At 42.2% G+C, this 27,206-nt stretch overlaps 4 protein-coding genes across 4 annotated transcripts; 2 read left to right on the plus strand and 2 right to left on the minus strand.

Moving 5' to 3' along the window:
• Nucleotides 1-385: 385 nt before the first annotated feature.
• Nucleotides 386-2,427, minus strand: LOC137899939 (diamine acetyltransferase 1-like). Its single transcript, XM_068743970.1, has 6 exons — nt 2,260-2,427; nt 2,063-2,114; nt 1,379-1,462; nt 964-1,065; nt 756-796; nt 386-654 (listed from the first exon to the last, which is right to left on the minus strand). Exons 1-6 carry the CDS (start codon nt 2,320-2,322, stop codon nt 475-477), a joined length of 522 nt encoding a protein of 173 aa, XP_068600071.1. The 5' UTR covers nt 2,323-2,427; the 3' UTR covers nt 386-474.
• Nucleotides 2,428-3,506: 1,079 nt separating this feature from the next.
• taf6 (TAF6 RNA polymerase II, TATA box binding protein (TBP)-associated factor) lies at nt 3,507-7,722 on the minus strand. The gene is made up of 14 exons (XM_068744803.1): nt 7,567-7,722; nt 7,350-7,436; nt 7,084-7,237; nt 6,937-6,993; nt 6,736-6,855; nt 6,508-6,629; nt 6,063-6,140; nt 5,856-5,957; nt 5,569-5,751; nt 5,346-5,420; nt 5,126-5,251; nt 4,508-4,681; nt 4,229-4,420; nt 3,507-3,948 (listed from the first exon to the last, which is right to left on the minus strand). The coding sequence occupies exons 1-14, from the start codon at nt 7,720-7,722 to the stop codon at nt 3,691-3,693; spliced, it is 1,884 nt and encodes a 627-aa protein (XP_068600904.1). The 3' UTR covers nt 3,507-3,690.
• A 1,674-nt stretch (nt 7,723-9,396) lies between these two features.
• Nucleotides 9,397-12,476, plus strand: mrps31 (mitochondrial ribosomal protein S31). Its single transcript, XM_068744324.1, has 7 exons — nt 9,397-9,509; nt 9,992-10,480; nt 10,651-10,800; nt 10,900-11,043; nt 11,119-11,189; nt 11,739-11,879; nt 11,965-12,476. Exons 1-7 carry the CDS (start codon nt 9,397-9,399, stop codon nt 12,198-12,200), a joined length of 1,344 nt encoding a protein of 447 aa, XP_068600425.1. The 3' UTR covers nt 12,201-12,476.
• A 1,901-nt stretch (nt 12,477-14,377) lies between these two features.
• LOC137900450 (forkhead box protein O1-A-like) lies at nt 14,378-24,141 on the plus strand. Its single transcript, XM_068744536.1, has 3 exons — nt 14,378-14,965; nt 22,619-22,810; nt 22,978-24,141. Exons 1-3 carry the CDS (start codon nt 14,378-14,380, stop codon nt 24,139-24,141), a joined length of 1,944 nt encoding a protein of 647 aa, XP_068600637.1.
• The last annotated feature ends 3,065 nt before the right edge of the window (nt 24,142-27,206 follow it).

Consider the following 27,206-nt stretch of genomic DNA (forward strand, 5'->3'; position numbering starts at 1 on the left):
CATCATTTTTTTAAATCTCATTTTTGTATTTATACTTGTACTTTATATATATATATATAAACATATTTTAAGTAGCACACGAATAAAATATTAAATACTATAAATGACATATGCACAGACAGAAAAGGTATTTTAGAAAGGACAGCGTAATGTGGCTTTTTACAGACAGGGAAATGGCCTAAGCATGAGCAAGGTGCATGAGGTAGAAGTATGTGAAGGTTTATTTGCATGTGTATTATTATGTATTACAGTGGAGGAAGTCGTAAAGTTTTATTACCATTGGTAGACCAACAATATTTAAAAAAATAAACCTCTACCAGCAGAAACAACAAAACTGCAAGCCTGCAATTACACTTCCTTATTCCATAAGAAGTTATTAGGATTTAAAAAAACTGGAGAAATAGAAGTAGGGGTGAACCAGGTACAGAGAAGATTATAAAGATCGAATGTTACTGACAATTTCATGGTACATTTTTAATGTTTTGGTGCATCATTTGCTAAATTATCCAGGTTTTGTCCATGAAAAATAACCAAGCGTTGGCCTTCACTCTCAGTGAGGTCCACAGCTCCTTTAGCGGCATAGAACTGTCGAGTGGGAACATTCCACTTGAAAACAGATGTCTGCATCGTCACACACTGCTTTTTTCTCCCGATCTGCGGAAGCAAAATAATTTTTGGTTGAATCACGCAGAGCAGCTGATCCCACACAATGAAACTTCACCTCAGTAAACGTGTCTGAAACAAGATCTTCTTACCTCTGCCACTTTGCTGAGTAAACCCTTGCCCATACCACTTCCTGAATTGGAGATGAGTATAAAAAGACAAGACTGAAAATATTTTCAATTGTTTTTAGAATGAAATTGTGTTTTCCTGATGGCAAAACATTGTAAGCACATTTAATTTCTGACAACAGTTTCTTATTAAAACACATCATTTTTAAAGACAGCTCAACATTTATTTTACCTCTGAATTCTTGCATCACATAAAGGTCAATCATTCGCAAAACGTGTCTCTCAATTGTACTGTAAGAGCAAAAGTAAAGGGCGTATCCGACAAGCATCTGTCCTAAAAAAGAGAACATCAGAAATAAATGGGTCAGATTTGGAGGGATAATTGTTCTTGTTTCATGCATTTAAAACAGATAATTTCTATTGGGTCTGTGGCGATCTGCATAGACCTCCATTTAGTCAAAAACAAACTGCAAATGAAAAAGAAATCAGTGAATTTCATTTAAGTTTATTGCTACGCTACGCTAAAGCACCAGAATCCCTCTTTATGTGTGTTAGATTCAAACCTGTCTAACCAGAGACACCAGAATAAATAAACAAATAAACAAATAAAGAAACTACAAAGAAAAAGGCCTCCAGCATCACTTTACCTTCCTTAGACTTGTGTTCCTCAGGTACTTCAGCGACGAGGCATTCAAAGAAGGGATTCTGTCCAAAACCGTCTCGCTCCAGGTCTATTAAATGAAACAGGACAGATAACCGGTCTTCCTACAAACATTTCATCCTTCTACCCTAACCCTAACCACGGTAGCAACGAACGCACAATCGGTATTTAATGTTGTTGCTTTTTCAACATGCACATTGAAAGCGACACAAATGTTTCCATGTGTAAAGCAGGAGGTGTGATCAATACGGAAACCCTTCGATCGGTTTGATAATGGCCCAGCATGAACTGCCCACGACTGCAAACCGGTATTAGAGAAATGCTGATCAGGGCACTGCTCCTCTGTTATAAATAGGAATGCAAATAAGATCAAGGACGTACTGAACCTGCTTCAGCTGTAATTACTCTGTTAATATTTGCACAAGTATGGTACAAAGTATTTTATTATTCAACAACTGAAACAACAGTTCAATGTTCACTCCAGGCAAAAAGATTAAAACCCACATTCACTTGTGTGCATGTTATGTTGGTTCAGCATTCTGACCGCAGTAGAATTAAATGTTAACATTAATAATGTTGCCGATCCCATTTATTCGTCAGTTTCGTCTCATCGGTTGGATAGAAACACGAGAAAACGAAGCTAATTTATGAACGTATTCCTGCAGTTTACCTTCCCGAGTGATCTTCACTTCATCGGCCATATTTTCAGAAACAGCCAATTCCTGAGATTTAGAAAATCGGTGAAAACATTTAGACAAACATTTGACAAAGTTAAATGAGCATCATTAATTCATCACAACATTCCATCAAGGTAAAAACCCATCATCATGAAGCAGAGCATGACTTTTCATGGCTTCAAACACTCACCACTATCATTCTGTATATTTCTTTGCAGTCCTCTTTAACAGCAGCCCTTATTTTGTAATTCATGTTTGAGAACAAGAACAAGAACGACGTTAGAATCCGTCGCAGTGAAACTGAAGACAGTCCCGATGTGTTCTCCGCCCTTTTCTTGTATAGGATAACACGTTTTTGACACAGTCGACGTTGTTTGAAAATAATTACTTCCGCATTTATAACGTATCATGTGACAAACGCGGACCAATCATAAGGCTCGGTTGTGGCACTGTGGTTTGCATCATGTTTTACTCCCATGCGAGCTCCGTACGACCTTCGCTTTCCGCACTGGGAAAGTGAGCTTGACTTTGAACGTGCGCTTCAGAGAGCCGGAGATGCTGCAGCCTCTTTAAAGTTTTAAAAAAAGAAGAAAGTTTCCACCTGACATTTTAATCAGCTTACCTCAACTGTAGCTTCGGGTTAATACTGTATCGTGATCCATTTTCTCCCAGTGTTATTGCGCGTGAGTGTGAGTGTGGCCCTGTGTGCGATGAACTGGCGGCTTGTCCAGGGTGTGCCCCGCCTCTCACCTGTAGACCGCTGGGATGGGCCCCAGCAACACCCACGACCCAGATTTCAGACATCGTGATCGGGGGAAATGATTGAATGAATGTCTCTGAACAGCTTCTGATCACGGTGGCTTTGAGGCTTTAGAGCAGACATGGGCAAACCCAGGCCCGGGGGCCATATGCAGCCCGTTGGTCTTTTTAATCCGGCCCGCCGAACTTGTCCAAATTATATCATTAAATATAATTGTATTATAATTAAACCTCAGTCATTTGACCTTTTCTCTGTAATGCTGCCTGTAAAAGGCCAAATCCTTTAATGCAATAGCTTTCATGTGTCATTTATATTAGCTCACACAAATACTCCATCCATCTGTTCTTGGTCCGGCCCCTCTGTCAAATTTTAGAACCTATTGTGGCCCGTGAGTCAAAAGGTTTGCCCACCCCTGCTTTAGAGTGTGTGTGTGTGTGTGTGTGTGTGCGTATGTGTGGAAGCGATCTCCACATATGTCTCTACCGGCGACCTCTTGCATCACATATAGGTCGTTTAAACGTAGTACACATCCCTTCCGTGTCTTGTAACCGAGTACAGGGCGTACCGGGCTCACTGCCACTTTTTGGAATTGTAACAAATCCACCAAGATAAAAGATGTCATACAAAATCTGATTTATTTTAGAGTAAAAAAAAAAAAAAAAACATGATTAGAATATATGCTGAAAGATTACAGATCTCACAGATGGACCTCAGAATGTATTGGGCATGAACTTATTTACAGTGCCACGTTTGCTATTTATCAGTCAAGAGCTTCAACATTTCCCTTCATTCGACTCCAGCGTTGACGCCATATTGTTACGTTCGGCTACACCAGCGCGAACTGCAGTACGTACGAGAGTCTCAGTGTGGGGGCTGCATGCTCGCTCCAGGAGACTCAGACCTTTCCATCGAGGTCGGTAGCACTGAGCTCTTTGCCTCCAAAGAGGAAGAGGCAGACGAGGGTAGAGACACCACTATGTACTTCTGCAGAGGTCGTGAACCCGTCAGTCCGGGGCCACCGCCTGACTCCAGTTTAACCAGAGGCTGAAAGGTCGAAGTGGCGCTGGGAACGGTGCTGGTGACTGGCGAGGGTGACTGTGAAGAGCTGATGGTGATCACCTGGCGAGAGGTCGAAATGTCAGGCACACGCAGATGTGGAAGTCAGGGAGGTGAAAATAAATATCATTACACAAATATAAAAACATCTTTCATGAAGCCTTTTGTGTTTTGCATGTTATGAAATGCAACCACTTGCATTGCTATAATATCTGATTTAATTAAGATGACAAAAAGTATTAAAACCTAAATTAAAGTCAACTTTATTGTCGACTCTGCCGCGTGAACACGTTTGCAGAAAAGACATTTTGGATAAACGCAGGCATGTAAGGATTCAAAATACCTGCTGAGTTGACGCAGCTCCCGCACTGGTTGCCATGACAATGTATTTGGTTGCCGGAGGCGACGGCTGTGACGGGGTCCCCGGTCGGGATGACATGAGGGTGAGGGAGCTTGGAACCTTAATGATGCTGGGAGCGCGGGGCCCCGCCGACCCACTTAACCCACTCTGTGAGACAGTGAGGGTGGGACGAGGCTGGGAGAGAGACATCAGTGATCAGCTGTGCTGGGTATGAACTGGCACACGCACATTCTCAAAAACTCAAACATGTACTAAATGTACCTGTGTGATGGTTAATGTAGTTCTGTTGACCTGCTGAGCTTGCAGGGCTGCTTGGGTTCTGGCTTTTATGACGTGGGAGCAAAGCATGGGTCCGAGGTATCCGTAGTCGATCCGATACTGCTCCACGTTGTCGGGCTGGGGCCGGATCTTGGCAATAACGCTTGCACAATGTTTCTGTGAAACAAAAATACGCATTATTTACACATGTAACCTAAGTACAGTGGAACCTTGGTTCTTGAACAACTCGGTTCTCGAAAAACTCGGCTTTCGAACAGAAGACGGAGTTTTAAAATGCCTCGGCAGTCAAACAGCTTTTTGGAATTCGAACACACACGAGTGGAGCCGCGGCAAACCGGCTGTTCCATTTACACTTTTATGTATTATCTGTAGTTTAGATACACGTAGTTACATATTAATGTAAATGAACATTTATCTGGTGCGTAGGAACGGATTAATCTAGTTTCGATTATTTCTTATGGGAAATAATATTTTCTGTTTTCAAACATTACAGAACGAATTACGTTCGAGAACCGAGGTTCCACTGTACTTGTGAATAAACTTACAAGATTCTGTGGTAAGCTGACTTCTTTTAAATGCGTAATGACAGAAACTCATTACCAGTAAGAGGCTTTGAACGTGGTCGGCCCCTATCTTATCAATATTGGAAACCACCGGTCCTTCCATCACCGCTTTGATGCGAGCGCCCTCTACAGTAAGCCGAGGAAGGATCAACGTCTTAATCACCTGCAGAAGAAAAATAAATAAATCAAGAGGTTTGGTGTTTATTGAAAACTGTGAAAATGAATAAAGACCAGAGGGGAAACCGAATCGAACTCACGTCGGCTCCCAATTCAGCGAGGCCAGCGATGCAGCCGTAACGCGTCGTCCACTGAGTTTTGTCGTCCAACCAACTCTGAAAAAAGACGGCAGCCTGGCTTAGTTTGGGAGTATTTTTTAACGTTGGTGTCAAAGCTAACTTAAACACGCTGTAATTTGAGGCCAGAAGAATCCAGTTGTCTTTGTTGCCCCCTTTTTTTTTTTGGGAGTCAGGGATCACTCACCTTCGTAAAAGTCTTGGTTATACGGGACTGGATGTTGTTGGTCGTAGTACTGAATGTTTTACAACTTTGGGCCATGAGGCGAGCAGCGAAGTCTCGCAAAGCCCAGTGGTTGTCAACATCTGGGCGTAAACACAGCTGCTTACTCACAATGCACGTCACCACAGCTGGGATGAGCTCATGCAGCTGCGAAGACGGATAGAATTATTTTTTGTTACATTTAAATAAAGGGTATTTGTTGAAACTCCAGCGTTAAAAAAAAAACAACAATTTTCTTTTTGTTCACTCACATATTTCTCCAAATACAGAGTGGGGTTGTCCATCAGAGCTTTGACCATCCGCATCAGGTAGATCAGAAGAGCCAGGTTGTTTTGCACCACATTCACACGGACCTTTGAGGGGAGGGTTCAATCAATAAAATAAGCAGAGACATTCCGTATTTTCTACGAGGGGACTAATGATTCAGAGCATTAGAGGAAAGTAGAAGTAACGCTCACTCCTTCAGAAATAAATGTGCTGAATCTTGGAAGCATCTGATACAGTCCAGGATCTGTAGCAATGCTCTGTAAAGCTTCCTGGATGAGGCGGGAGGAAATATGTATCAGAAATCAACATGGTAAACCACGAAACAACTGTTTGATGATGGTGGAATTCTGTAACTGCGTCATACAATTTCCTGCCTGTGTAGGTTCTCGGTCATGAAAATCACAAAGAGCAAAAAAAGATCAAAGAATCAACTGGACCTGGATGAGAGGCGAAACGTCTTCAATCAAACTTGAACAAGTCCAGTTGATTCTTCGTTTTTTTTGCGCTTCGTGATTCACAAAATTTCCTGTTAGCTGCTGATATTTTTGGGAAACCCCCCCCCCCCCCCAAACGACAGGAAGCACAACGTAGAGACTGACTGAGACCGATCAATAAAGACGGAAGGGCGGGACTTACAGCTCTCTTAGCTTCACAGGAGCCAACACAAGCTTCTGTGATTTCCTTGTAGTAGAGTTGCTGTTCCACTGACAGCTCGTGAGTGCTGCGAGGCTTCAATCTTATCAGACCCTTCTCCTTTCCTAGAAGAAACAGATACGAAACGTAGGACGCAGGAAACAAACGAGCAAGCTCGGGAGAGACAAGGGAAGAGGAACAGACCAAAGACGAACTCGGTGAGATGCTGACCTTTGCCATCAGCATTTGTTGCTCCCTGACCTTTGCCTTGAATTGTTCCTTCCTCATCCTGGCCAGGCTTGACAACTTTGAGGGGCTCTGTTGATTCAATCTTCTGCTGCTCTTTCGGTGCTAAAATGCAGAATGTAAGGTCATATCAGATTGTTTTTTTATTATACGTCTCTGAGAAAAGTACACGTCCACAGGACTGACCTGGCGGTGGGTTTTCTGGAATAGCAGGCTGGACTCCTTCAATACTTAGCCAGTGAGCTATGGATGGACAAACAAGTCATTTCTTTGTGATTTTAAAATCACACAATCAAAGCAAACAGCAGCAAGTAGTACTAGTTATGCGGGTACCTTTGAGCGACACATCCAACGGTACCCTGGGGAGTGGTGTGTTTATGATATCACTGAGATCCACTTCCTTCTCCTCGTAGAAATGCAACTCTCTTCCACCCCCGCTTGCGAAGCGAAAAGGGATAAACTCTTGCGACTGGAACCCGTACAGGGGCTACGAAGAGGGAGGATATAGAATACCGGTTTTAGAATGATTTCGTCCTTTCCTTTAAATACCATTCATCAGGTACTTTGACTACACAGCTCGTCTTTACGTTCTCCCTTACCTCCACGTTTTTCAGCTTGAGGGCATTATCTATGTCACTGGTTGTTAATTTGCGTCTCTTCCCATGATGCATGAACTTGAGGGCATCCTCCACAAGAATGAGAAAGAGACCAAACAGAATTACATTAAACCTAACACAATGCTTATCAACACATTAACGAACGGGGTATAACAAAGAGTCGCAAACAAAATGGCTGCTTCGATCAACCGTGAGTTACCTGCGTAATTTCTTTTATCCTGTAGCTGACTTCTTCACTGAGGGTCGTGCAGCTTTCCTCCTGTAACTGCCCCACCCCCACAGACTCAGCCATGGCTTTCATGGACTCTGTGGGCAGGATGACTGAACACTGCTTCTGCCGGCGTTCCTCAGCCATGGCTAAGGATGCACACGGGTTGAGGAATAGACAGATATTTTCATTAATAGCCCACCACTAAAGTGTTCGGCATGTTCACTATGAATATACTGTATATACAGAAAGGTTCTAAATCAGGGGTCTCAAACTCGCGGCCCGTAGGACGATCATTTGTGGCCCGCAGGTCAATATGAAAGTTTAACGTTAATGCGCCTGCAAGGTTTATATTATTATGTTTTTATTATTCAATGAATGAATATCTCAAGAATGTCTTTTGAGTTTTTGATTGTTTAAAATGCTGAAAGGAGGGTAATATCTAAGGACACTGCGCCAGGGTCTCAGCACTCTCCTCACTGGGGGGGGGGGGGGGGGGGCTCCAGTGAGGAGAGTGCCCGACTCCGAGCCCTGCTTCGGAGTCGGGCTCCAACGTGCAGCCGACCCACCTCGGGTAACGTTGACGGAACATCGGCGTAGGCAAGGACATACCGTTAAATCCGTGATAAAAACAACGCAAAATGACGCCTGCATAACTGTATCCCATGGTTTATGTATATTATACACAATATACATCACTATGGCAACATCACATCATTAGTAGATTAAACTAATCTACCAAGTAATTTGAGTCTGAGACACCTGTTCTAAATAGTTCTTGGTATCTTTACACCAACCATGAAAGGTAAAAGTGAATCAGAGTTTGTGCGTATCTTTAACTCATTTTTTAATCATTAAATGGGGTTTTCAATGTTACATTTTTTTTATTCCTGTCCTCATTCTGGATCAGATCCAGAACATAGTTTTCATGATAGCGCATACCCCCCCCCCCCCCCCCCCCCCCCCGCACAAGACTCACTTATTCTTGAAGTAAATGTAATTTTTATTTAAATGAATTAATTATTACACCCACGTTATGTGAGAGTGCATTTCCACCTATCAAGTACCACAGACATTTGTACAGCAGTTTCTGTGGAATACAACCACCCCGACGCTAACAACACCGCGTACAACACGCGAGCGACTTATTAGTTCAAATACAACTTCAGAGGCAAATCGAGAGAGTGTTTGTTTTTCAACGCTCAGCGGACACATATTCCTCCAACACTAAATCGAGTTACATTTGCCGTATGTCTGCTCGGATGCTAATAACTTAGCACCCGTTGACGTTCTTACCTGTGTGAAGTTTCCCTCTCCCTTTCTGAATTTAACCAAGAACTTGTAAACAAAATTACAACAGTTAATATTGCCATGTGCAGTAATACGCTCTTTGCAAAGCTAACGCATTGCTATGAATATCCATGTCGTTATAATTTTCTAACTAACTCACGAACTGACGCTGGATACCCATTCGTGAACTAGCGCTTAGCTCCCATCGCCATTTTGAGTCACGTTCTGGTTTTCATATCGCGAGACTCTCAATGAGGGATTTCCATGGTGACTGTTACTCGGTAAAAAAAAAAAAAAAAAATACAAGTCAACCAAGAATGTGTCTCATATGATAAGTAACTAGTTAAAAAAGAAATATATATATTTTTAACCATCACTGAGTCGCATTGAGTATTGTCTATATGCCAGTTTTATATAGAGTTACTGCATTTCCAGGTGCCGGAACTCCTCTCGTCCTCTTGTTTGCAGGGGGTACTTTTTAGATGTAACAACAAATGTCAGGCACCTGGAAGGACATTGAAAGAAGACATCATGCATAGATTTTTCTATCGGACTGTGTCCACTGCAAAAAGATCTTCTGTTAGCATCCGCGAATCGTGTGTGGCACTTGCTAAATGTGGCAAGGCCGGCGCTCCGGCATATTGGTGAGTGCGAACAAGTTATATATTAAATTACAGTGTGCTTAATGACGGCAGCTATTTGCTTTAATAATAGTAATTCTGTCGCTAACATTTGACATCGACAGCTCCATGAATCAAATAAAGCTCCTGAATATAAAAGCCATGGAATGGAGAGAACCATTTATTAGTTTATTGGACCTGTACTGATGGGGCGGGACACTTTGATTGACATTTTGTGGGGCCGGTGCGGTGTAGCGCCAGCATGTGTGTAGATTCTTGCCTCTTTTGATCACTGTCGATATGTGATAAGAGGTGCGAAGATCATACAGTGTTTTATTATATTATAAAGAACACTCTAATGCAACAAAACCTTTAGCCATGTCACGTTACTTTTTAAACAGTCTCGTCTCCCCCCTACAATAATGATATTATTTCAGTGTTTAGTATTTGGAAAAAAAAACAAACATTAAATCCGTGATGATTAATTACATTTTACTTCATCATAGGCTTGAGACTGGAGGTGGAGCCAGAGCCCTCAGCACAGGTTCAGTCAAAATCTGCGAAAAGAAAAGTGACGTTTTCTCCGCGAACGAAGAGGACAAGCCAGCGGCCAACAGCGACGTCGACGCAACGGAAACTCCAACTTTGATTACACAGACAACTGAAGACGACGGCAAAGTTGTCAACGCAGTTACGCGGAGTGAGGAGCCAGCCGTATTAAAGACCGATGATGAAAATACCACGCAGCAACATATGGATGTCAACGTCGATTCAGCCATAGCAACAAATCAAATCAAATCTACTGTCGCTAAAGGTATCAATGAGAATCTCCGTGAACTCCTTAGAGGCATGAAAGTGGAGGTGACCAGGAAAAGGAATGCCAAAGATTCAACAGAGAATGAGAGTTATACGTCTACCCACGGTCTAATGCGAGAAGGTATGGAGAGCACCGCTAGAATGTTTCAGCATCCTAAGCTGGAAGCTGCATCAAAGAGGTGAGATTGATTTTCAGCAGAAAGCAGATTGTAAATTGTATGTCTTGCAGTTTTTTGTTTCTGTTTACGACAATGTTAGTCGTCGCTCTTGTCTAAATATGATGAGGTGACCATATATCTGTGTCTGTAATTGTGTTGCTTGCTCTGCATCCTAATCTTGGGATCTTTAGTGAGTCTCTGGATCCTGACCTGCTTGCAGCTGCGTTTGCTGCCGCCTCCACTCTGCCGAACCAAAGCCAGGCCGAGTCGGACATCATCAAGCAGCTGAAGCAACATGAGCCCGTCAGTGGGACTCAGAAGAAGGGCTCCGTGGACCTCAGGTAGACCCACCAGCATTGGTTGTCCGGCATATAAATGTCAAAGTAATGTTTAATTTAAAGTTTAATTTGTATCTGTTTTTGCATAATGGCCATTTTCAGAGCAATTATTGCTGGCATGAAAGTAGGTCAGAATTCAAAACCAAAATGGGCCCAACCCGGACGTTGGTTCCAGTCTGAAGAAGACGTGGAAGGATACAAATTCAGCAGAGGATTCGCTGCAAAGCAGAAAGAGGCTTACAAGAAGTAAATAACATGGAACACATTTTTGCTCAGACTATTTTCACGGGAACTTTGTTTAAAGTTTGTTTTATTTACTAGGAAGGCTGTGCTGTCACAGAAGAGACTGAACATATTCTCTCCCACTCCTGAAGAAGCGGTGTCAACAGTCGGTAATCCATTTAGTATTTTTCCCTCTTTTAAATCTACAATCATTGCAGGTGTTCACATGGAACAGTTATGGCGTTCTTTGTTTCGATTAGTTCTGTGGCAGAATAGTGTAGCAGTTAGCACTGTTTCCTCAGAGCAACAAGGCTCTTACTTCCTGAGGGGCTTTTCTGTTGTCGAGCTTGCGTGTTCTCTCTGGGTCTGCGTGGTTTCTGTCTGGGTAGGGCTTTGTCATCCCACATAAAAAAGATTTGGTGCCTTTAAATGGCCCATAAGAATGAATTTGAATGGTTGTTTTTCTTTCCATGTGTTGCCACTGTGATGAACCTGACGTCGTTGTCACCCTGTCAAACCCCCTTGAGGCTAATCGGGGAATAAGCCATTTCAGAAAATGTAGCCAAGGCAGTCGACCTTCATTAATGCTTATCGTCATGGGACATGATCATCCAATCGGTTTCTCTGGCTCCCAAACAAATGTATCACCAAATATCTTGAGCTTTTTGTTTTAACTTCATCGATGCCATCTGACCATGATTCTGTTGTCGTATTTTCAGCACCACCGACTCTATGGGATATGGACTTTGCTAATAAGTTGTCTCTGTCAATCAATCACATGCCCTGCAACGAGTTTCAGGAAATGATTGCGTGGACCAAAGAAGGAAAGCTGTGGCAGTACCCAATCAACAATGAAGCTGGTGAGTAGAATATCCCATTCTCGTTCGATTAAATGTAGTTTTGTCCAAGGCGTCACACTGACTGTGTCCCTTTGTCGTGTGCCAGGACTCGATGAGGAAGCCAGCGTCTCGTTCGATGAGCACATCTTCTTGGAAAAACACCTGGAGGAAGGTTTCCCCCGTGAGGGACCAGTGCGCCACTTCATGGAACTTGTTGTTGCTGGTCTGTCCAGAAACCCATATCTGACAGTCCAAAATAAGAAGGACCACATTTCCTGGTACAGAGAATATTTTGACCAGAAAAAGGAGTGCCTCAAAGAGGCTAACGTTTATCTCGAATAGATGAAGACAAATGTGTTTGGTGAAGTAAGAGCCATTTACTCAGCAGGGCTTTTCAGGACTGAATGGCTTCACCTCTACTGCTGAACAGCTTCCATTTTTTTTTACTCCTGTTGGAGGCCTGGTAGGATGAACTGGCATCAATTTTGCCGATATCATCTTTACTCATTCATTCATTCATTGTCTTCCGCTTATCCGGGGCCGCTATCGTTCTGAAATATTTGTCAAACTATAGAATGACGGTTTAATCACACTATGAATTAAAAATACAGAGAAAGTGAAATGCAGTTAATTTAAATGCTTGTACAACTAATAAAAAGTACAAAGTGTTAGTCATGGCTTCAGTTCCGTTCATTTTTCTGCCCATAAATTTTCTCTATTGTGCTCGCATGAAAAGATGTTAATACTTTCAGTTTCTGGGATATCCTGCATTTTCTTCAGAAATGATTCTGTCGTGAAACAATCGTGCCGTTGTAGTTGAGATTATTTGCTTTATTGCCACATCAGCAATGCAATGCTCAAGAAAAGACAAGATTGAGATAAAGACACTAGCACATCTGAATAGATGGTAAAGCATCAATTTAAAGAAAGAATTACTGTATAAAGATAACTCAGCGAGACATTCAGACAAAAATGACAAAAGGTTTGTCCCACTCAAAGGAATGTAATAATGTAAAGTTTATTGTGTTAAAAATCCACAGTGAAGTCGGATTGATTATTAGAACCTCACATAAAAAAAACTGCATGTTGATGAAAATATTTTTGTTATTTTTGTCGTTAAAGGATCATGCAAACAAGTGTGATCATGAATAATGGTGTTGTTTTAGGCAGGTCATGAAAAACTATAAACTGCATCCAGCATCTAAGACTTTCAGATCAGGTTTACATAATGAGATCTTGAACCGTATGCCCTTCGCAAGGGGAAGTTATAAAGTTAAAAACATGTTAACGTTGTACCACACGGGTTCCTCCCGGTATAAAAACACCCTGGTAATCTATTGTCCAAGAAAGCGTGGAAAATGAGAGCGCAGCATTTTAAAGTGTCTCATTTCCACATTTTGTTCACCTTTCCTTAAACACAGTCTAGATTGGCTTGATAAACTCTTGGCAATCAAACTCGGAGTTGTGTGTGTGTGTGTGTGTGTGTGTGTGTGTGTGTGTGTGTGTGTGTGTGTGTGTGTGTGTGTGTGTGTGTGTGTGTGTGTGTGTGTGTGTGTGTGTGTGTGTGTGTGTGCGCGTGTGGGCTGTTTAAAGTGCAACGAGTTTGCGTGGAAAGACACCTGGCTCTGTTCTGAATTTTCTTGTATACGAAGACGCCACTAGATGGTAGCAGAGAGGGGTGTGGTTCAACGTAAAGATAGGAATTTCTGACAAGTTTGCAAAGGGTTACAATCTTTTCTAAAAAGTAGCAAAATGAAGGCAAACCTGTAAATAAAGTATATTTTGGTGAAGTAATGGAGTGTTTTTGCAGTCAGACGGACTTCAGACACTCTGCCTTGCTATCAAAATACACTGAAGGATTGATCACTCATTCAGCTATATATATACAGACTCGCGTGTGCATGTTTGTGAGCAGTGTTTGTGTGTGTGGGTGTGTGCTTGTGTGTAAGGAGTGTTTTCTTTTTTTTTTTGCATAACATCTGCACTGCTGTATTCTTTTTGTACTGAAAACGAGACGGTTTCATCTCAAGGGGTTTATCCTTCCAAATAAAAAAACAAATAATAAATAAATAATGAAAAAATACAATTATATATATAATTTCAGAAGAATTTTAAACAGATATATATTTTTTATTTGATTATACTTGCAAATTGTAACAAATAAATTCCACCAGAGCCAACGAAGCCATTGTCCCACGCTGTAGCGCACTTGAACGCACCGTGAGTCGTGCGATCAGAGAACGCAGCTTGTCGGTGGCGCCTGAAGGCAGCATCACACGCTACAAGTACTGACAGAGCGACAGTCTTTGAGAGTTGGATGGCGTGAACTTCAGAGGAGACCTTGAATGAAACTTCTCTAACTTTTAAATTACAAACGTATCCGACTTTCTCCCGGAAGCTTGTAATCTCAACACATTACTCATTTTCTCACCTGGGTAAAAAAACATTTTTCTTTAATTTATATTATTTGTTTTGTATGTGAGCGTCTGTGTGAGATTTGGAGCCAGTTTGACCTTGAGATGGCCGAGGTACCGCCACCGCAGGTCGAAATAGACCCGGAATTTGAGCCACTCTCCCGCCCACGGTCCTGCACCTGGCCGCTGCCCAGGCCGGACCTCCCCGACCCGGCCAACTCTAACGCGTCCTCCCCGGCCCCGTCGGTGCAGCCGGAGCCGGCAGGAAGCGAGTTCATCAGCAGCCTCTGCTTGCTGGAGGAGGGCTGTGAAGAGGACACAGAGCAGAAGCCGCCCGTTCCGGGCAATGCTTTCCAGCGTCGCGACGGAAACGGCTTGGAGCATCTTCACCAGCATCACCATCATCATCATCATCTTCAGCAGCAGCAGCAGCAGCTCCCCGCTCCACAGCTGCCGCCCCAGCAGCAGGCGCATCCTCTCGGCGCCGCACATCTGGCCAACCCCGGCCAGAGGAAGAGCAGCTCGTCGCGTCGGAACGCCTGGGGCAACATGTCGTACGCGGACCTGATCACCAAGGCGATAGACAGTTCGCCCGAGCAGAGGCTGACGCTGTCCCAGATCTACGACTGGATGGTCAAGACCGTGCCTTACTTCAAGGACAAGGGAGACAGTAATAGCTCCGCCGGGTGGAAGGTGAGAGCGCGCGTAAACGTCTCATCCAGCTGTGTGGAACGTGCAATGTAGCAAAAAAAAATACAAACGTATAAAAAACACAAAAGCATGCTTTAATGTGGTTAGAATATAACAAATGATGGCTGCATGACATAACAGTGTAACAGCTGTGCTTTTATTCCTCTATTAGCTGCAGTTGGGATGTTCAGCGGTCACATTAACTCTACTGGCAAAGATCAGCTCTCGTTTCTGCCCTCAAGACTTTGTGAAACACTCCAAAAAGGGCCTCTTCTACCACAATAGAAGCATTAACACCGTATGAACATACTATCAGAATCATCTTTATTGTCATTACTATCTCCTGTGTAGTTAAAGCAGAACAAGTTTTAAAAAACCCCCACTGTTTTTGTTGTTTATTGTTTAAAAAGGACAATAACAAACAGAAAGTTAAAGATGCATTTGAAGGTAGAAATTGTCTGAGTCAAATTGTTCTTTCTTCTTTGCAGGCCTTCCTGTACTTTCATTGCAATGTCAGGAAATGCCTCTATGAACCTCAATCAAATCCAGTTTTCATTGTTTCACACCTAATTGTGAAAATCTGGATCGCAGCCTTGCACAGTTTTTACCTCCCCTTCCTTTCTGCAGCTTTTTAACTGCACTTTATTACGCATGAGAGCACTGGTCTGCTGCATGGAAAATGCGTGCGTGGTTTCGCCGTGCAAACGGTGAGGCGTAAAGTGGTGTGTGGAGCTCCTGTGACAATAACAGGAGGTGACACAAACAGCTCAATCAGTGCTGGGGCGTTTATGGAGGGGAAGGAGCTGGGAGAAGGGAATGCTGTGGGAACAACGTCAAACATCCTCCATTCCAGAGCCGTGCACTCATATCTCTGTGTCCCTGTCTTCTGGAGTTTCCTCAGCGGATGCTACGGTTTGGAGAAAGGGTCCGCTGCCCTTTATCCTGCCGCCTCTCACCCGGGTCTTACGCTGATGACGGCCATGAGTTTCTTGTCATGGAGAATTAGCCTGAATTGTCTTTGTAAAGTGGAATAAGTCTTTGCCAACCCTCCTTATGGGCAGCTATTGTTGTTTCTGAATGAATGGTTGTTTCTCTCACTGTTGTTACAATGAACCAACCCCAGAGCTGCTGGTGGTTCCTCAGAGGACACTGATTGGCCATGGACTAATGTCGTTCTTTCCACATGACAAACCCTGACATGATGGATTCTCATTTAGTCTTACAAATCCTGCAAGGCCTCAAATCCAATATTTGTTTGAAAAAGTTAACTTTTCAATTCTATTTATTTTTGATTAATTTGCATATTATTTCACCATTACAGCCAATTATTGAACAGTATATCGACAAATGCTTTGTTCAAGTTCAACTTTGATAAAGATGGCAGACTTGCTGATTTACTGCCAATCATCAAAACCATCTCAACAGTGACACAAAATTCTCAATTTGTTTTATAGCTTTCACATCAGCTACAGATCAGCCTCTGTTATATTGAAGGCCGTTGTAGCAGGGCATAAAGCTGCCAGTACACCAGAAGCCCTGAGTTCCCCCGTAGTCTCTACGTCATGCTTATTTATATAAAACACCTGACAGAAAGATCATTTTGTATATTTAATTAAAAGCAATAGTTGACTATCTAGTATGGTTTCAGCTATAGCCACTGTTTTCCTAACATTCAATGAAGCCAGAAAGGTTTTGTGGAATTTCATCAAGACAATAGCACCAACTTGTTTATCTTTGATGTTAAATCAACCCATCTGCACCTCAACCTCTGCATTCCTAAATGTTGGCACAGTCGCCGGGCTTCGGAACTACCGGCTGATAGTTATTTTTATACTTTCCTGTTAGAAAAAGACAACAGTCCCCTCACAATGAACTATGATGCATTTCCTGCAGAGTGGATGGAAAATAGTGCCATGTGTTAACATAGCCGCCCTGCAAAACACGAGGGCCATGACTGGAAAAAGAGGAGAAACCAAGGGGAGAGGCCGTACCATGATTGTACATATCATCCAATAATATGAAGACGCTTTATTCTATTTTCCACCACATATACAGTATATATGAAAAAGATCAGTCTGGTTATTTTGTTTTGTGTCATATCCTGGCCTTGACTTTAGAAGACACTTACATGAGTATCTTTGATTGTAATGACAGGTAGAGATAAGGCTGAGGTAAGCTGGTGGGTGGAGGGTGGTGAGCAGAAGGTGAGCCGAGGGCAGAACGAGGCCAACTTCGCTTCTGCTAGAACTTCCTGCCGCCCTTGTGTAACTACATGTGTTTGCTGCTTGTGCTTTTTGCCACAAAAGAGGCCCACAGTTGACTGCGAGTACTGGCTCCCCTGGGATAGTGACTGAGCAGTATGCGAGGTATATCGGCATCTTACTGGCATATAGGGTGTGCTTTTCTCAATGAAGTGTGACCTTCAATGATGGAACAGGAAGTACCACACCAGAGTTTAACTGACACAGGCGGTCCATGTTTATTTCAAAGTCTGTAAATTACCTGAAAATATTTCACCTACAGTTATAAACTAGGAAAGCACTCATCAACATATAATGCAGTATTTGACCGCTGTCCCCAAAATCCACAAACCCCAGCCACACCTGGATGCATAACAGCTCACCTGAGGGTGGGGGTGAGGGGGAGCAAAAACCCTTCACCTTATGGATGCTCATGACTCCAGGAGTTAGTCAGGTTTCATGACTGCCGGGGACCAGTAGCATTCACAAAGGAAATGCTAATATTCCTGGGGAGTCTGATTGCCTTTGTGGTTTTGGTCCCTTCTTTGTTTTCTGCTCCAACGATTTCGCGATTTAGTGTCTTTCATTTTTGTGCCAATTGCCATTAGCCTTTTCATTGTGAGCATGTAGCATGCTTGCTTTTATTTCAAAGCGCAGCAACCTCACACAGCAGCTATGCTAAATCATCTTCAGAATAAACAGGGTTATAGTGCTAAATTGTTGGGTGCATTTTGGAACACAATTTTGAAAAGAGATAACAGTTGCTGAAAGAGGCGAGGGAGGAAAACGTAATAACTGCCGGCCATTTCTCTTGGGATCACAAGGTTTAAAAAGGGAGGCCGACCCTGAACTCGAGAGGCCGATTGAAAGCTTCCAGTAACCCCATGAAGAAAGGGAGGCTTGGGGGGGAACGGGGTTTCAAAGAACGGCCATGGCTTGAGGGTAGAGGGGGAGCAGTCAGCTGACTGGTGAGCTGTGGATGAGGCTTTTTTTTTTTACTGTCTGCTGTCTACACGTGTGAGTCTGTGGAATCCATGGCATGTAGCTTTCAGGATTGTCCTCCAGCACTATGCAAGACAATAATCCCCCTCATAATATGTTCACATAAAGAGCATGGCCTCAAGTCCATTTTGCACGATATGAAGCAAAGACATATAGAATGAAGATAGAGAAACAAGGTCAGGGCTAGTAGAGATTAGTGTCCAAATCTGTTGATGTTTTTACCGTGTAAAAGCTGGAGCAATGTGACTTTCAATAGGAGAGTGAGAGAGACTGGAGGTAAAATGTAATCACCTTGATTATTTATTAGGATTTAAGTATGGTTTAAGTACAGTTGTGTCTTTTTATCATGTGGGAATATCCATAACTGCCCATCACTCTCATTTGATCCCTTCTTCATCTATACCGGAACTCCGAACACAAAGTTCCACATTCATTTCCATGCTGCTTCTTTGAAGCCATGACAGAAGTCGGTCACTCATACATGGCTTAATGATGTAGCTTGCAGAGTGATGAAGAAGAGGCGAGGGGACGGCTCTTTATCATCAGCAAATTGTCCTCACCTTTTTACCGCCCTGCTGTTTGTGCACTCAGTAAACCCTGAACTAAATTCATTTCTGCTTGCACTTCCTGGGTCAGAGGAGAACAGGGGAGGGAGGGGTGCACAGGAAGACGGTGCCAGGAAGTGGCTTGTCCTTCTCCACGTTTACTGTAATCTCTGCTAGTGCTGCATTCTCTTATTTGCAGCAGACGGCTGACTTCTCTGCAAGACAGCAGCTATAGATTGTCAACCATCTACAATTTTGGTTTTGCACGTCATGACCAGCCAAGTCATGCGGCCCAAAATGAAAAAAGCAGTGTGTTGACAAAACAGATTACACATCCAGCAATGTAAAATATTATCTTCATTTCTTTTCCCATCCCAATCGCGAATCGCCAATCTTCAATGTGTGTTCCTTGTGGTTTTACTATTGTCATTTTTAATTAGGATTGCTAAAACAGTGTAGCCATAGCCCAATACGCTATAGAAATGGTACTAAAAATCTGATTGAACACTGATTTAGCAATGCCAGCAACACACTATTTTATATGATTTTAGACATTAGCTCATGTGAGTCACAATACTCTACTAGTCATAGCAGTCCAAGGGAGACTGGATTAACAGGAAGCAATAAAACACAACAAAGTTTGTGTTTTATTGCTTAGCACTACAATTATACATTTGTAAAGTAAAGATGCTTGAGGCATTAAAATGCAGTTGATGCAATTTTCCCTCCCATCTGTCATCATGACCAACAAATCTTCTCATCATTTAATGAACAGAGCAGAGCTTCTCATCTGAGCAGCAGTCGATCTCGTGGGAGATCCTCTGTCCTGTCTGTAAAACGTTTGGACCAGTTGCAAGCTGCAGCTGCACCTGTCCCTGCAACGGAGCCCTGTTTGTTGACTTCCTCCACAACCGTTACTGCAAGCTTCGTGCTTCACTAGACAAGAAACAGCAGCTGTGTCAGTTTGACTGTTTTGAAGTCCAGTCGCACGAGCCAGTTCAGGTTGCAACAGATCACACTGATGATCACAGAACATTTCTTGTCCAATCGGGACGTTTTAGGATTTGTTCGATGGTGTATGACTCTCCATAACTTGGTTCCCTTTAGTGATCCCTTAAGAGGAGCTGAGTTCTGCCATGCTATGTTCACAGGGAACGTTCCAATGTGTGACACTTTGGAGGGCAAACTAAAAAAATAGAATTGGTCAGAAGCACAAAGACCTTTCCCATGTCTGTTTAATGTGACATTAAAATTCAGATATTCTTCTCAAAAGATATTTGGTTGCTGCAAAGCTAAGAATGATAAAAGTTTAATTCTTATACGCAATGCAAGATATATCGTCTCCAAGTCAAGAGACACAAAGGCAAAGCAGAATTAAATTACAATAGATTACTCTACAATTACTCAATAGATCTTCTGGCTGTCACTTGCAGGCCTCCTGAATTTGTGTCTGAGAATTCCCCGAGCTGCCAAAAAGGTCAATTATTCCTTGATGCCTCATATTCAGATGAGCCCATCACATTTTATGTAGAAATGTTGTGACAAAGACACATGTAGGACCACCTTGGGTCAGACATTCAGAAAAATGAGTGATGGGGCTCCCCCGCCCCCCGAATCAGAGAAGCAGGAGATCTCTTTTGTTCTCTTTGGGTTGAGGTGAGCCCGTCTGAGATGAGGATTATCCCAAGCCATGCAAAGAATAGGCCTTCCCAGGACCCAGTCATGCAGTCGGCGATCTATTGTGAGATCTACTCAGAGGTTGTAGACATTTGAAAATCACTCCTCAGCTGTGATCTCAGCTGTGTGTGAGCAGGACAGTTGGTTTACAGTTTTTGTGCATCACGCTGCTCAGATCTCAGGTCCTCTGCCAATGACTAATTTCTCGTCTTTGATTGCAGGCTGACATCATATAAATTGAGCATCTTTAAAAGAAGACAGATTGACCATTTGAGTTTGTGTGCATGCACGCGTCTAACTAGTGTACATGTGCAGGATGTCCTCTGATGCAGGAAGCCTTGTTTAAAAGTGAGTGGAAGAGAAGGGAGAAGTCCAGTTCAGAGGAGAGGGGATGGGGTGGGGCGTTCCGTAGTCAGAATATCTGAAGCTTCTTTTCCTCCCCGCGTGTCTGCTCCTCCAACCTGTTTGCATGCAGCTGCCAGTGCCACATGAGGAGCTCGTGTTCAACAAGCAGTGAACTCATTGACCCCAGAGCTGCTGGAGAAAACAGCTCACTCTGTCATCCTCCCGAGCCTCACGCCGAACTCCATAACCTCCCCACGCTTTCTTTTTCAGTAAGACATCTCTTCTTCGTGCACATCTGACTGCCTCCACTCCTGATGAGGCTTCAGGACTAGTCTGTGATTGATGCACAGTTTGAGGCTAAACTTGTTGTGGTTAAATGGATTTGTTTGGGAATGTCACCCAGAAACAATTCCCACAGTATTGTCAAGTATGTTATGTATTTCTCCAATCATTCGAAGCTATCGCTCTGGTAATGTATCTACATTAAATATTTGAATGTACAAATCGTTTATATGATCACTTTAGAAAATGTAAAATTTCCTTTAACTATGCATTTTTTAAAATTAAGATTAAGATAAATCACAACAAATTTCCATTTACACCCTAGCACAAGGGCCCCTTGAAACAACCACGCACACATGCACAGTGGCCCCAGAGCACGCGGAGCCTCTGCAATTAAATAATAGAGTGAATAATCAAAAGAACAAAAGAACAAAATTCCATTGTGTCAGTATGATCTGTATATAAAAGTGAGTCATATTCAGATGATTAACGTGTACTCAATACATTTGCCCAAAGGCTAAAACCCAACGTACGACATATCAGCGAGCCCGTCAGACATGTCTGTGTCTTTATCTGCATGCTCTGGAAGTTTTGTGCTTGGTGACATCTGGCTTCAATAACTGTTTGGAGCTACTTTTACACTTGAATTTGTATTCAGAGGACATTTCCTGCTGGAAACATCTTGTGCTGCCCTTTGTTCTTTTATTGTTCATACCAGCGCAGCAACGACTTCCACCTTAGCTAAGGTTTGTCCTGATATATCTGGTTGTGCTGTAATATCTGCTCCCTGTGTGACGGTGTCTCTGCTCCCTGCTTCCTTTCCAGACAGAAATACCACAGCGTGCCCTTTTCATGTTTCATAACATGGAATTAGAGAAAATGGAGTGTTTGTAGTTAAAGGTGTATTCATATGACTGCACAAAAATAGGCTTAAGTAATTATCTTATCTTCATTTACTTCATTTGTGGCCGTGGGGGGAGATGTAAAATATGTAGCAGGTCTTCTGAAGTTACTCTCTGTCTGTTTACTCTGTGCTGTTTTTCAGTGTGCTGGGGCAGAGCTAGTGGAAGGGTGGGACAGGAGGACAGCACTGATAAAACTAGGATTATAACTGAACAAACATACTCTAGGACTTTTCAAAACAAGTGTTTAAAAATTCATACAAAGCCATTTGAAAATCAGTCATTGGAATTTATGCCACCAAGATGCTGCAATTTCCTTATCGTTCAAGCCCACCATTCCCTTTTAGTGATTTCATCTTGAAGAGTTTCAAATTTCAGTTTTCATAGTTAAAATTATCTTTAACTTAATTTACTTAACTGCTGTTTATATTTTTTTGATAAGGCATTCATAATTGTTGGTGCTTTTGTTTTGGAACAAATATCTTCACTTGTGCTGTTGAGCATTTTTTTTTTAAATCAAGTGCCATCTTTTATTTTGTGTGTCATCATGTTCAAGTAGCATATCCTGGATGTACTGACGTCTGCCCCGCAAAAGCACCAAAGAACATAACTGGGGTATCTTCAGATCACTGAGAAATGTTCCCCCCCCCCCCTCCCATCTAGAACTCCATCAGACACAACCTATCGCTGCACAGCCGCTTTGTGCGCATACAGAATGAAGGAACAGGGAAAAGTTCCTGGTGGATGCTGAACCCAGAGGGGGGGAAGAACGGAAAGTCGCCGCGACGCCGAGCTGCCTCCATGGACAACAGCAGCAAGCTCGCCAAAAGCAGAGGAAGGGCCACAAAGAAAAAGGTACAGCTCCTGTTTCTGAGCATTACACTTTCATTTGTTATGAGATGTTGTTGTTGTTGCCTTCTTTAGTTGAACATGAAGCATATCACGTGGCAACATATTCCCATGGTTTTAGAGTTAATCATAAATTGGCAGCCTCTCTAAGCTATTATTTGTTCTATCTTTAGATGACTCTACAGGAAGGGTTTGAGGGAGGAACAGGCAGCCCTTGTTCCCAGTACTCTAACTGGTTGGGAAGCCCAAACTCCCACAGCAATGATGACTTTGAAGCCTGGAGTTCCTTCAGGACACGTGCCAGCTCTGATGCCAGCACCCTGAGCGGACACCATTCGCCTTTCCCATCCGAACAGGATGATCTTGTGGAGTCTGATGGCCATATGATGTATCCTGGTGCAGCAGGGACCAAGATAACCTCCACCCTGCCCAGGCTGTCCGAGGTGGCCGGAACCCTGGGCCAACATGGGTTAGAGCGTGTCATGGATAATCTGTTGGACAACCTTAACTTGCTCTCTCCTAAACCTTCCCAGCTAGGTTCGGATTCCTCGCATTCCCCAAATGCTGCTCTGCTCCAGAGTAGCACCTACAGTTCCGCTGGCTTGATGCAGCATCAACAGCAAGACTACCATAAGTGCATGTACAGTCAGGTGAGGATGAACTCCTTGTCTCCTCCCATGCAGACACGAGCAGAGACCAAGCCAGAGTTTGGGGCTTATGAGAACCAGGTTATCTGCCCTGCTGGCCTCCTCAAAGAGCTGCTGACCTTAGATGCAGATGCCAGTAGGGATATGAGGCCTTCTGGGAATATGCAGGTGTCTCTTGTCGGGAGGGGAGGTTGCCTGATGCCCTCTTACAGCAGCCAGAGTTGTGTGGGAGGTCACAATGGAGTAAAAATGATGAATCCTCCTCAGAGCCACCTAGTTCCCCATGTAAATCCACAAGCTATACAAAGCCAGGGCCCTTCGACCTCACGAGACTTAAACACCTGTAACATGATTCCCCTGACTAGTCTTCCAGGGGGCCCTCCTCGGATGACCAACCTGAGGATGTGCATGCAGCGGCCCCGAGGAAACCTAGCACGCACTAATGAGGTTTTGGCAAACTACGGCAGCAATGGTTACAGGGAACGTCATCCACACGGTCATCATCTGGAGCGGCTGCCCAGTGACCTGGACAGTGTGTCCATTGAAAGATTTGAATGTGACATGGAGACTGTGCTTCATGACACCCTCATGGATGGTGGGGCGCTGGACTTTAACTTTGACCCTGCAGCGTCACCTCATGGATTTCCCCAGAGAGTGAAGACCACTTCACATAGCTGGGTATCAGGCTAGGATGTTGATGGACCAAAATCAGGTGGGACTGGAAGTGGTAATAAGTGCCTGTATTACATTTACAACAAATCGCATGTTCTCAGAAAGTTTCACTTCTGAATGTCTTCCATTCTCATTCACAGTTTTTTTTTTATCATCTTCACATTCAAGGAGAGACTGGAAATGCAAAGAAGCCAAAACCATCACAAAGCATCTAACAGTTATTTTGTTACGCTCACCTTGATTTGCTGCATGAGCTCTGCATATAGAAAATAAATGAGGCAAACATGAGCTAAACTTGTTTACAATTGTCTGCCATAAACTGGAACTATAGTTTGTATATATTTGTATATTTTTGATGATCTGAATATGAAAATGTCCAGTACAGTATATTACTTAAGACAGATTATGATAAAAGAGTGGCTGACAATAAAATTAGGCCTTGACTACTTCCTCAAAACCTTTAATTTTGGCTAGTCTGAAAATGTTCTGTTTGTGAATTTCCCTTAGTTTAAAGCCATAACTTTACAGTGCTCCATAAAAACTAAGTTCTACTTTGTATGTAATGCACATAACATAAAATTAATTTGAATTAATTCCATGCATGAGACAACTTTGGTGTTAAAGGGGGTTCACATAGCCGCAACAGCAATGATGCATCTACAATCTAGGTTCATTTCTTTAGCAGGGGTATTTGGTCCAGTGCATAAAATATGAAGTATAATTCAAAAATGACAAGTAAATATTTAAAAGGAGACTTGATATTGGTTCCTAGTGACCCAAAAACCTGATGAAACTACCATTTTATAATCTACAAAAATGCTAATCTAGTGAGAACATTAGACTCAATCAGGTATATGTGTCACTATGCCGATGATGCACTAGTTTATCAAACTGGTGGATCATCTCGTGCATTCTGAAACTTAACAGTCAAATTCTGCACTGGACTCCCAAAACTGGCCACATCTTTTTACAATTAGATGTAATTTTAGAACTGCAACATGTCTTCAAATTATAATTCACATAGTGTATGAAGGTTTTTTATTTTTGTTTTACTTTAAACAGTAGCTGTTGTTCCATGGCTGTGTTTGCTTCTACAAATATTTGTAACACCGTGTACATTGAACATACTATTTTTTGAGTTAAATATTGTTTTACTGTATTTCCATTAATTAATCATTCATCGTCTTGAAGAAGAGGCGATCAATTCTTCAGTCGCTTATCCGAAGTACGGGACGCAGATTTTGCATGAGCCTATCCCAAAGTGGAGGGGTACACTCTGGATGAGACGCCAATTTCTCACAGCTTTGGAAAACATTTAACTGAAACTCAAATTGAAATTGCTGGTTGAAATGAACAATGCATACCCAAGTTGTTATCAGAGATATTTTTGAGGAAGGGATAAAAAGTTTTATACATCAAATCATTGTTTAGTCTTCCAAACATATATCAAAGAGTTTGCCAATTCACTGTGCCTACATGATTTCGGACGTAAAGTGTTACACATACTGTTTCCTTTATTTGTACAATTTTGTATATAAATAGTTTACATGAATAGTAATATACACAGTATTTTAGTATGTTGGTAAGACTTTTCAATAAGGTACTCAGAAATGTGAGCATTTAATCTGATTCATTAATTATCAGGCGGTTCTTGGTTGTCACCTCTCTCATTTGAGAGAGGTGACATTTTACATTTTCATGTTCCTTATTGTAAAGTGTTACCTGCTATAAACACTTATACCTCAACATATTTTACCTCTTAAGTGTTGAAGGGATTTTCTTCATTGAATAATGTCTGAATTTGTGCTCATTCTTGACACAGTTTTGTACATATTTTGGTTTTATTGTTTTCATAATGCCAGATTTTTGTTTTCTTGTGTATGAGGATTATAGCCATTCATTTCTCCAAACAATATTGTGGCATCACAGTGAATAATTTTAAATTAAACAAGAATTTGTTTGAAAGTACTCATTTTGAAAGATCTTTTTTTTAAGATGTCCAGATAAAAGTCCAGAAAAAATAAATCTTGCGTAATAAAAATATCAGCATCGAAAAACAGTCCACTGTTAACGCACTTCCTGCAAATAGTTTCTATGTTATTCAAATGAAGAGTTCCTCACGTCATTTGATCACTATCAGGAAAATGTTTTACCCGTTTTTCTGGTGTGACTCACTCTGTTCTCACAATCTCATGACAAAGTGGAATGGGAACCATGAGTTAAAACAGCTCGATTGAATCCTCAGTATGCTTCAAACAAACAGGCTCAAGGTTAAAGCATCCCAAATATCCAGGCAGCTAAGAAGAAGAAGTATCCAACATAAGCTCAAATTGTGCCTTCATAGTTTATGTGTTGGTGAATGCTGGATTGGCATTTTTAAATATTAGACAGGGTCCCTTCAAGAAACTCAAAGCAATTAGCCCAAATAGATGTTCAGACTTTTACAATCCATCCCTCTCCTCTTGGCAATCACGTTTCTTGTAATGCAGAGCATTTTAGATTAAGATTAGCTCAGATTAAGTTGGTAATGTACATAAAGTGTACAAGGGTATTTTCATTTCATGAAAGAAGGCTCATTCAGCATCCAGCCACATAATCAGCTGGATAGAAGAGAGTAATCGTGAGACATTTAGGACCCTCTCTCAGCACATCAGGGTACAAGCGGTCACTTTATAAAGTGTATATACTTGCAGATGAGGACAAATTATAAATTAATCTTCTTCCATGTGGTTTTCTTCTCAGGTTTTACTGAGGGGCAGAGATATCTAAGCACACTGTGGATAAAATGCCACAAAAGCAAAAAAAAAAAGACTTCATTAATGTCTGAACCTTTATTGACATGCTTCTGATAAATGTGGTTAACTTGATGTGACCGAGGTTCATTTCCTGATAGAAGCAAGGTCGCATCATGTGCAGAATCAGTTTCAGTGCTCAAAGAAACTTGTCTCAAAGGCAAGGAAATTCAACTCTCTTGCTCCAACATATTCTCTTAATAACTATTTTAACAGACGACATTATAAACAAATAATCAGACAATGCGAAGCATTCATCATATCAGGGAGGCAGATCAGACAGACACGCTG

The sequence above is a fragment of the Brachionichthys hirsutus genome, chromosome 10, assembly GCF_040956055.1.
Source record: "Brachionichthys hirsutus isolate HB-005 chromosome 10, CSIRO-AGI_Bhir_v1, whole genome shotgun sequence".
Lineage (NCBI taxonomy): Eukaryota > Metazoa > Chordata > Actinopteri > Lophiiformes > Brachionichthyidae > Brachionichthys > Brachionichthys hirsutus.

Excerpts from the sequence above, each read along its gene's own strand:
- LOC137899939 (XM_068743970.1), bottom strand. The coding sequence starts at position 2,322 with ATGAATTACAAAATAAGGGCTGCTGTTAAAGAGGACTGCAAAGAAATA. Across the intron at positions 797-963 it reads TGTGATGCAAGAATTCAGAG|GAAGTGGTATGGGCAAGGGT; the intron begins GTAAAATAAATG and ends TCTCCAATTCAG. Across the intron at positions 655-755 it reads TACTCAGCAAAGTGGCAGAG|ATCGGGAGAAAAAAGCAGTG; the intron begins GTAAGAAGATCT and ends TTGCTTCCGCAG.
- taf6 (XM_068744803.1), bottom strand. The coding sequence starts at position 7,722 with ATGGCTGAGGAACGCCGGCAGAAGCAGTGTTCAGTCATCCTGCCCACA. Across the intron at positions 7,437-7,566 it reads GGATAAAAGAAATTACGCAG|GATGCCCTCAAGTTCATGCA; the intron begins GTAACTCACGGT and ends ATTCTTGTGGAG. Across the intron at positions 6,141-6,507 it reads CCTGTGAAGCTAAGAGAGCT|GAAGCTTTACAGAGCATTGC; the intron begins GTAAGTCCCGCC and ends CGCCTCATCCAG.
- mrps31 (XM_068744324.1), top strand. The coding sequence starts at position 9,397 with ATGCATAGATTTTTCTATCGGACTGTGTCCACTGCAAAAAGATCTTCT. Across the intron at positions 9,510-9,991 it reads GCCGGCGCTCCGGCATATTG|GCTTGAGACTGGAGGTGGAG; the intron begins GTGAGTGCGAAC and ends ACTTCATCATAG. Across the intron at positions 10,481-10,650 it reads CTGGAAGCTGCATCAAAGAG|TGAGTCTCTGGATCCTGACC; the intron begins GTGAGATTGATT and ends TGGGATCTTTAG.
- LOC137900450 (XM_068744536.1), top strand. The coding sequence starts at position 14,378 with ATGGCCGAGGTACCGCCACCGCAGGTCGAAATAGACCCGGAATTTGAG. Across the intron at positions 14,966-22,618 it reads ATAGCTCCGCCGGGTGGAAG|AACTCCATCAGACACAACCT; the intron begins GTGAGAGCGCGC and ends CCTCCCATCTAG. Across the intron at positions 22,811-22,977 it reads GAAGGGCCACAAAGAAAAAG|ATGACTCTACAGGAAGGGTT; the intron begins GTACAGCTCCTG and ends TTCTATCTTTAG.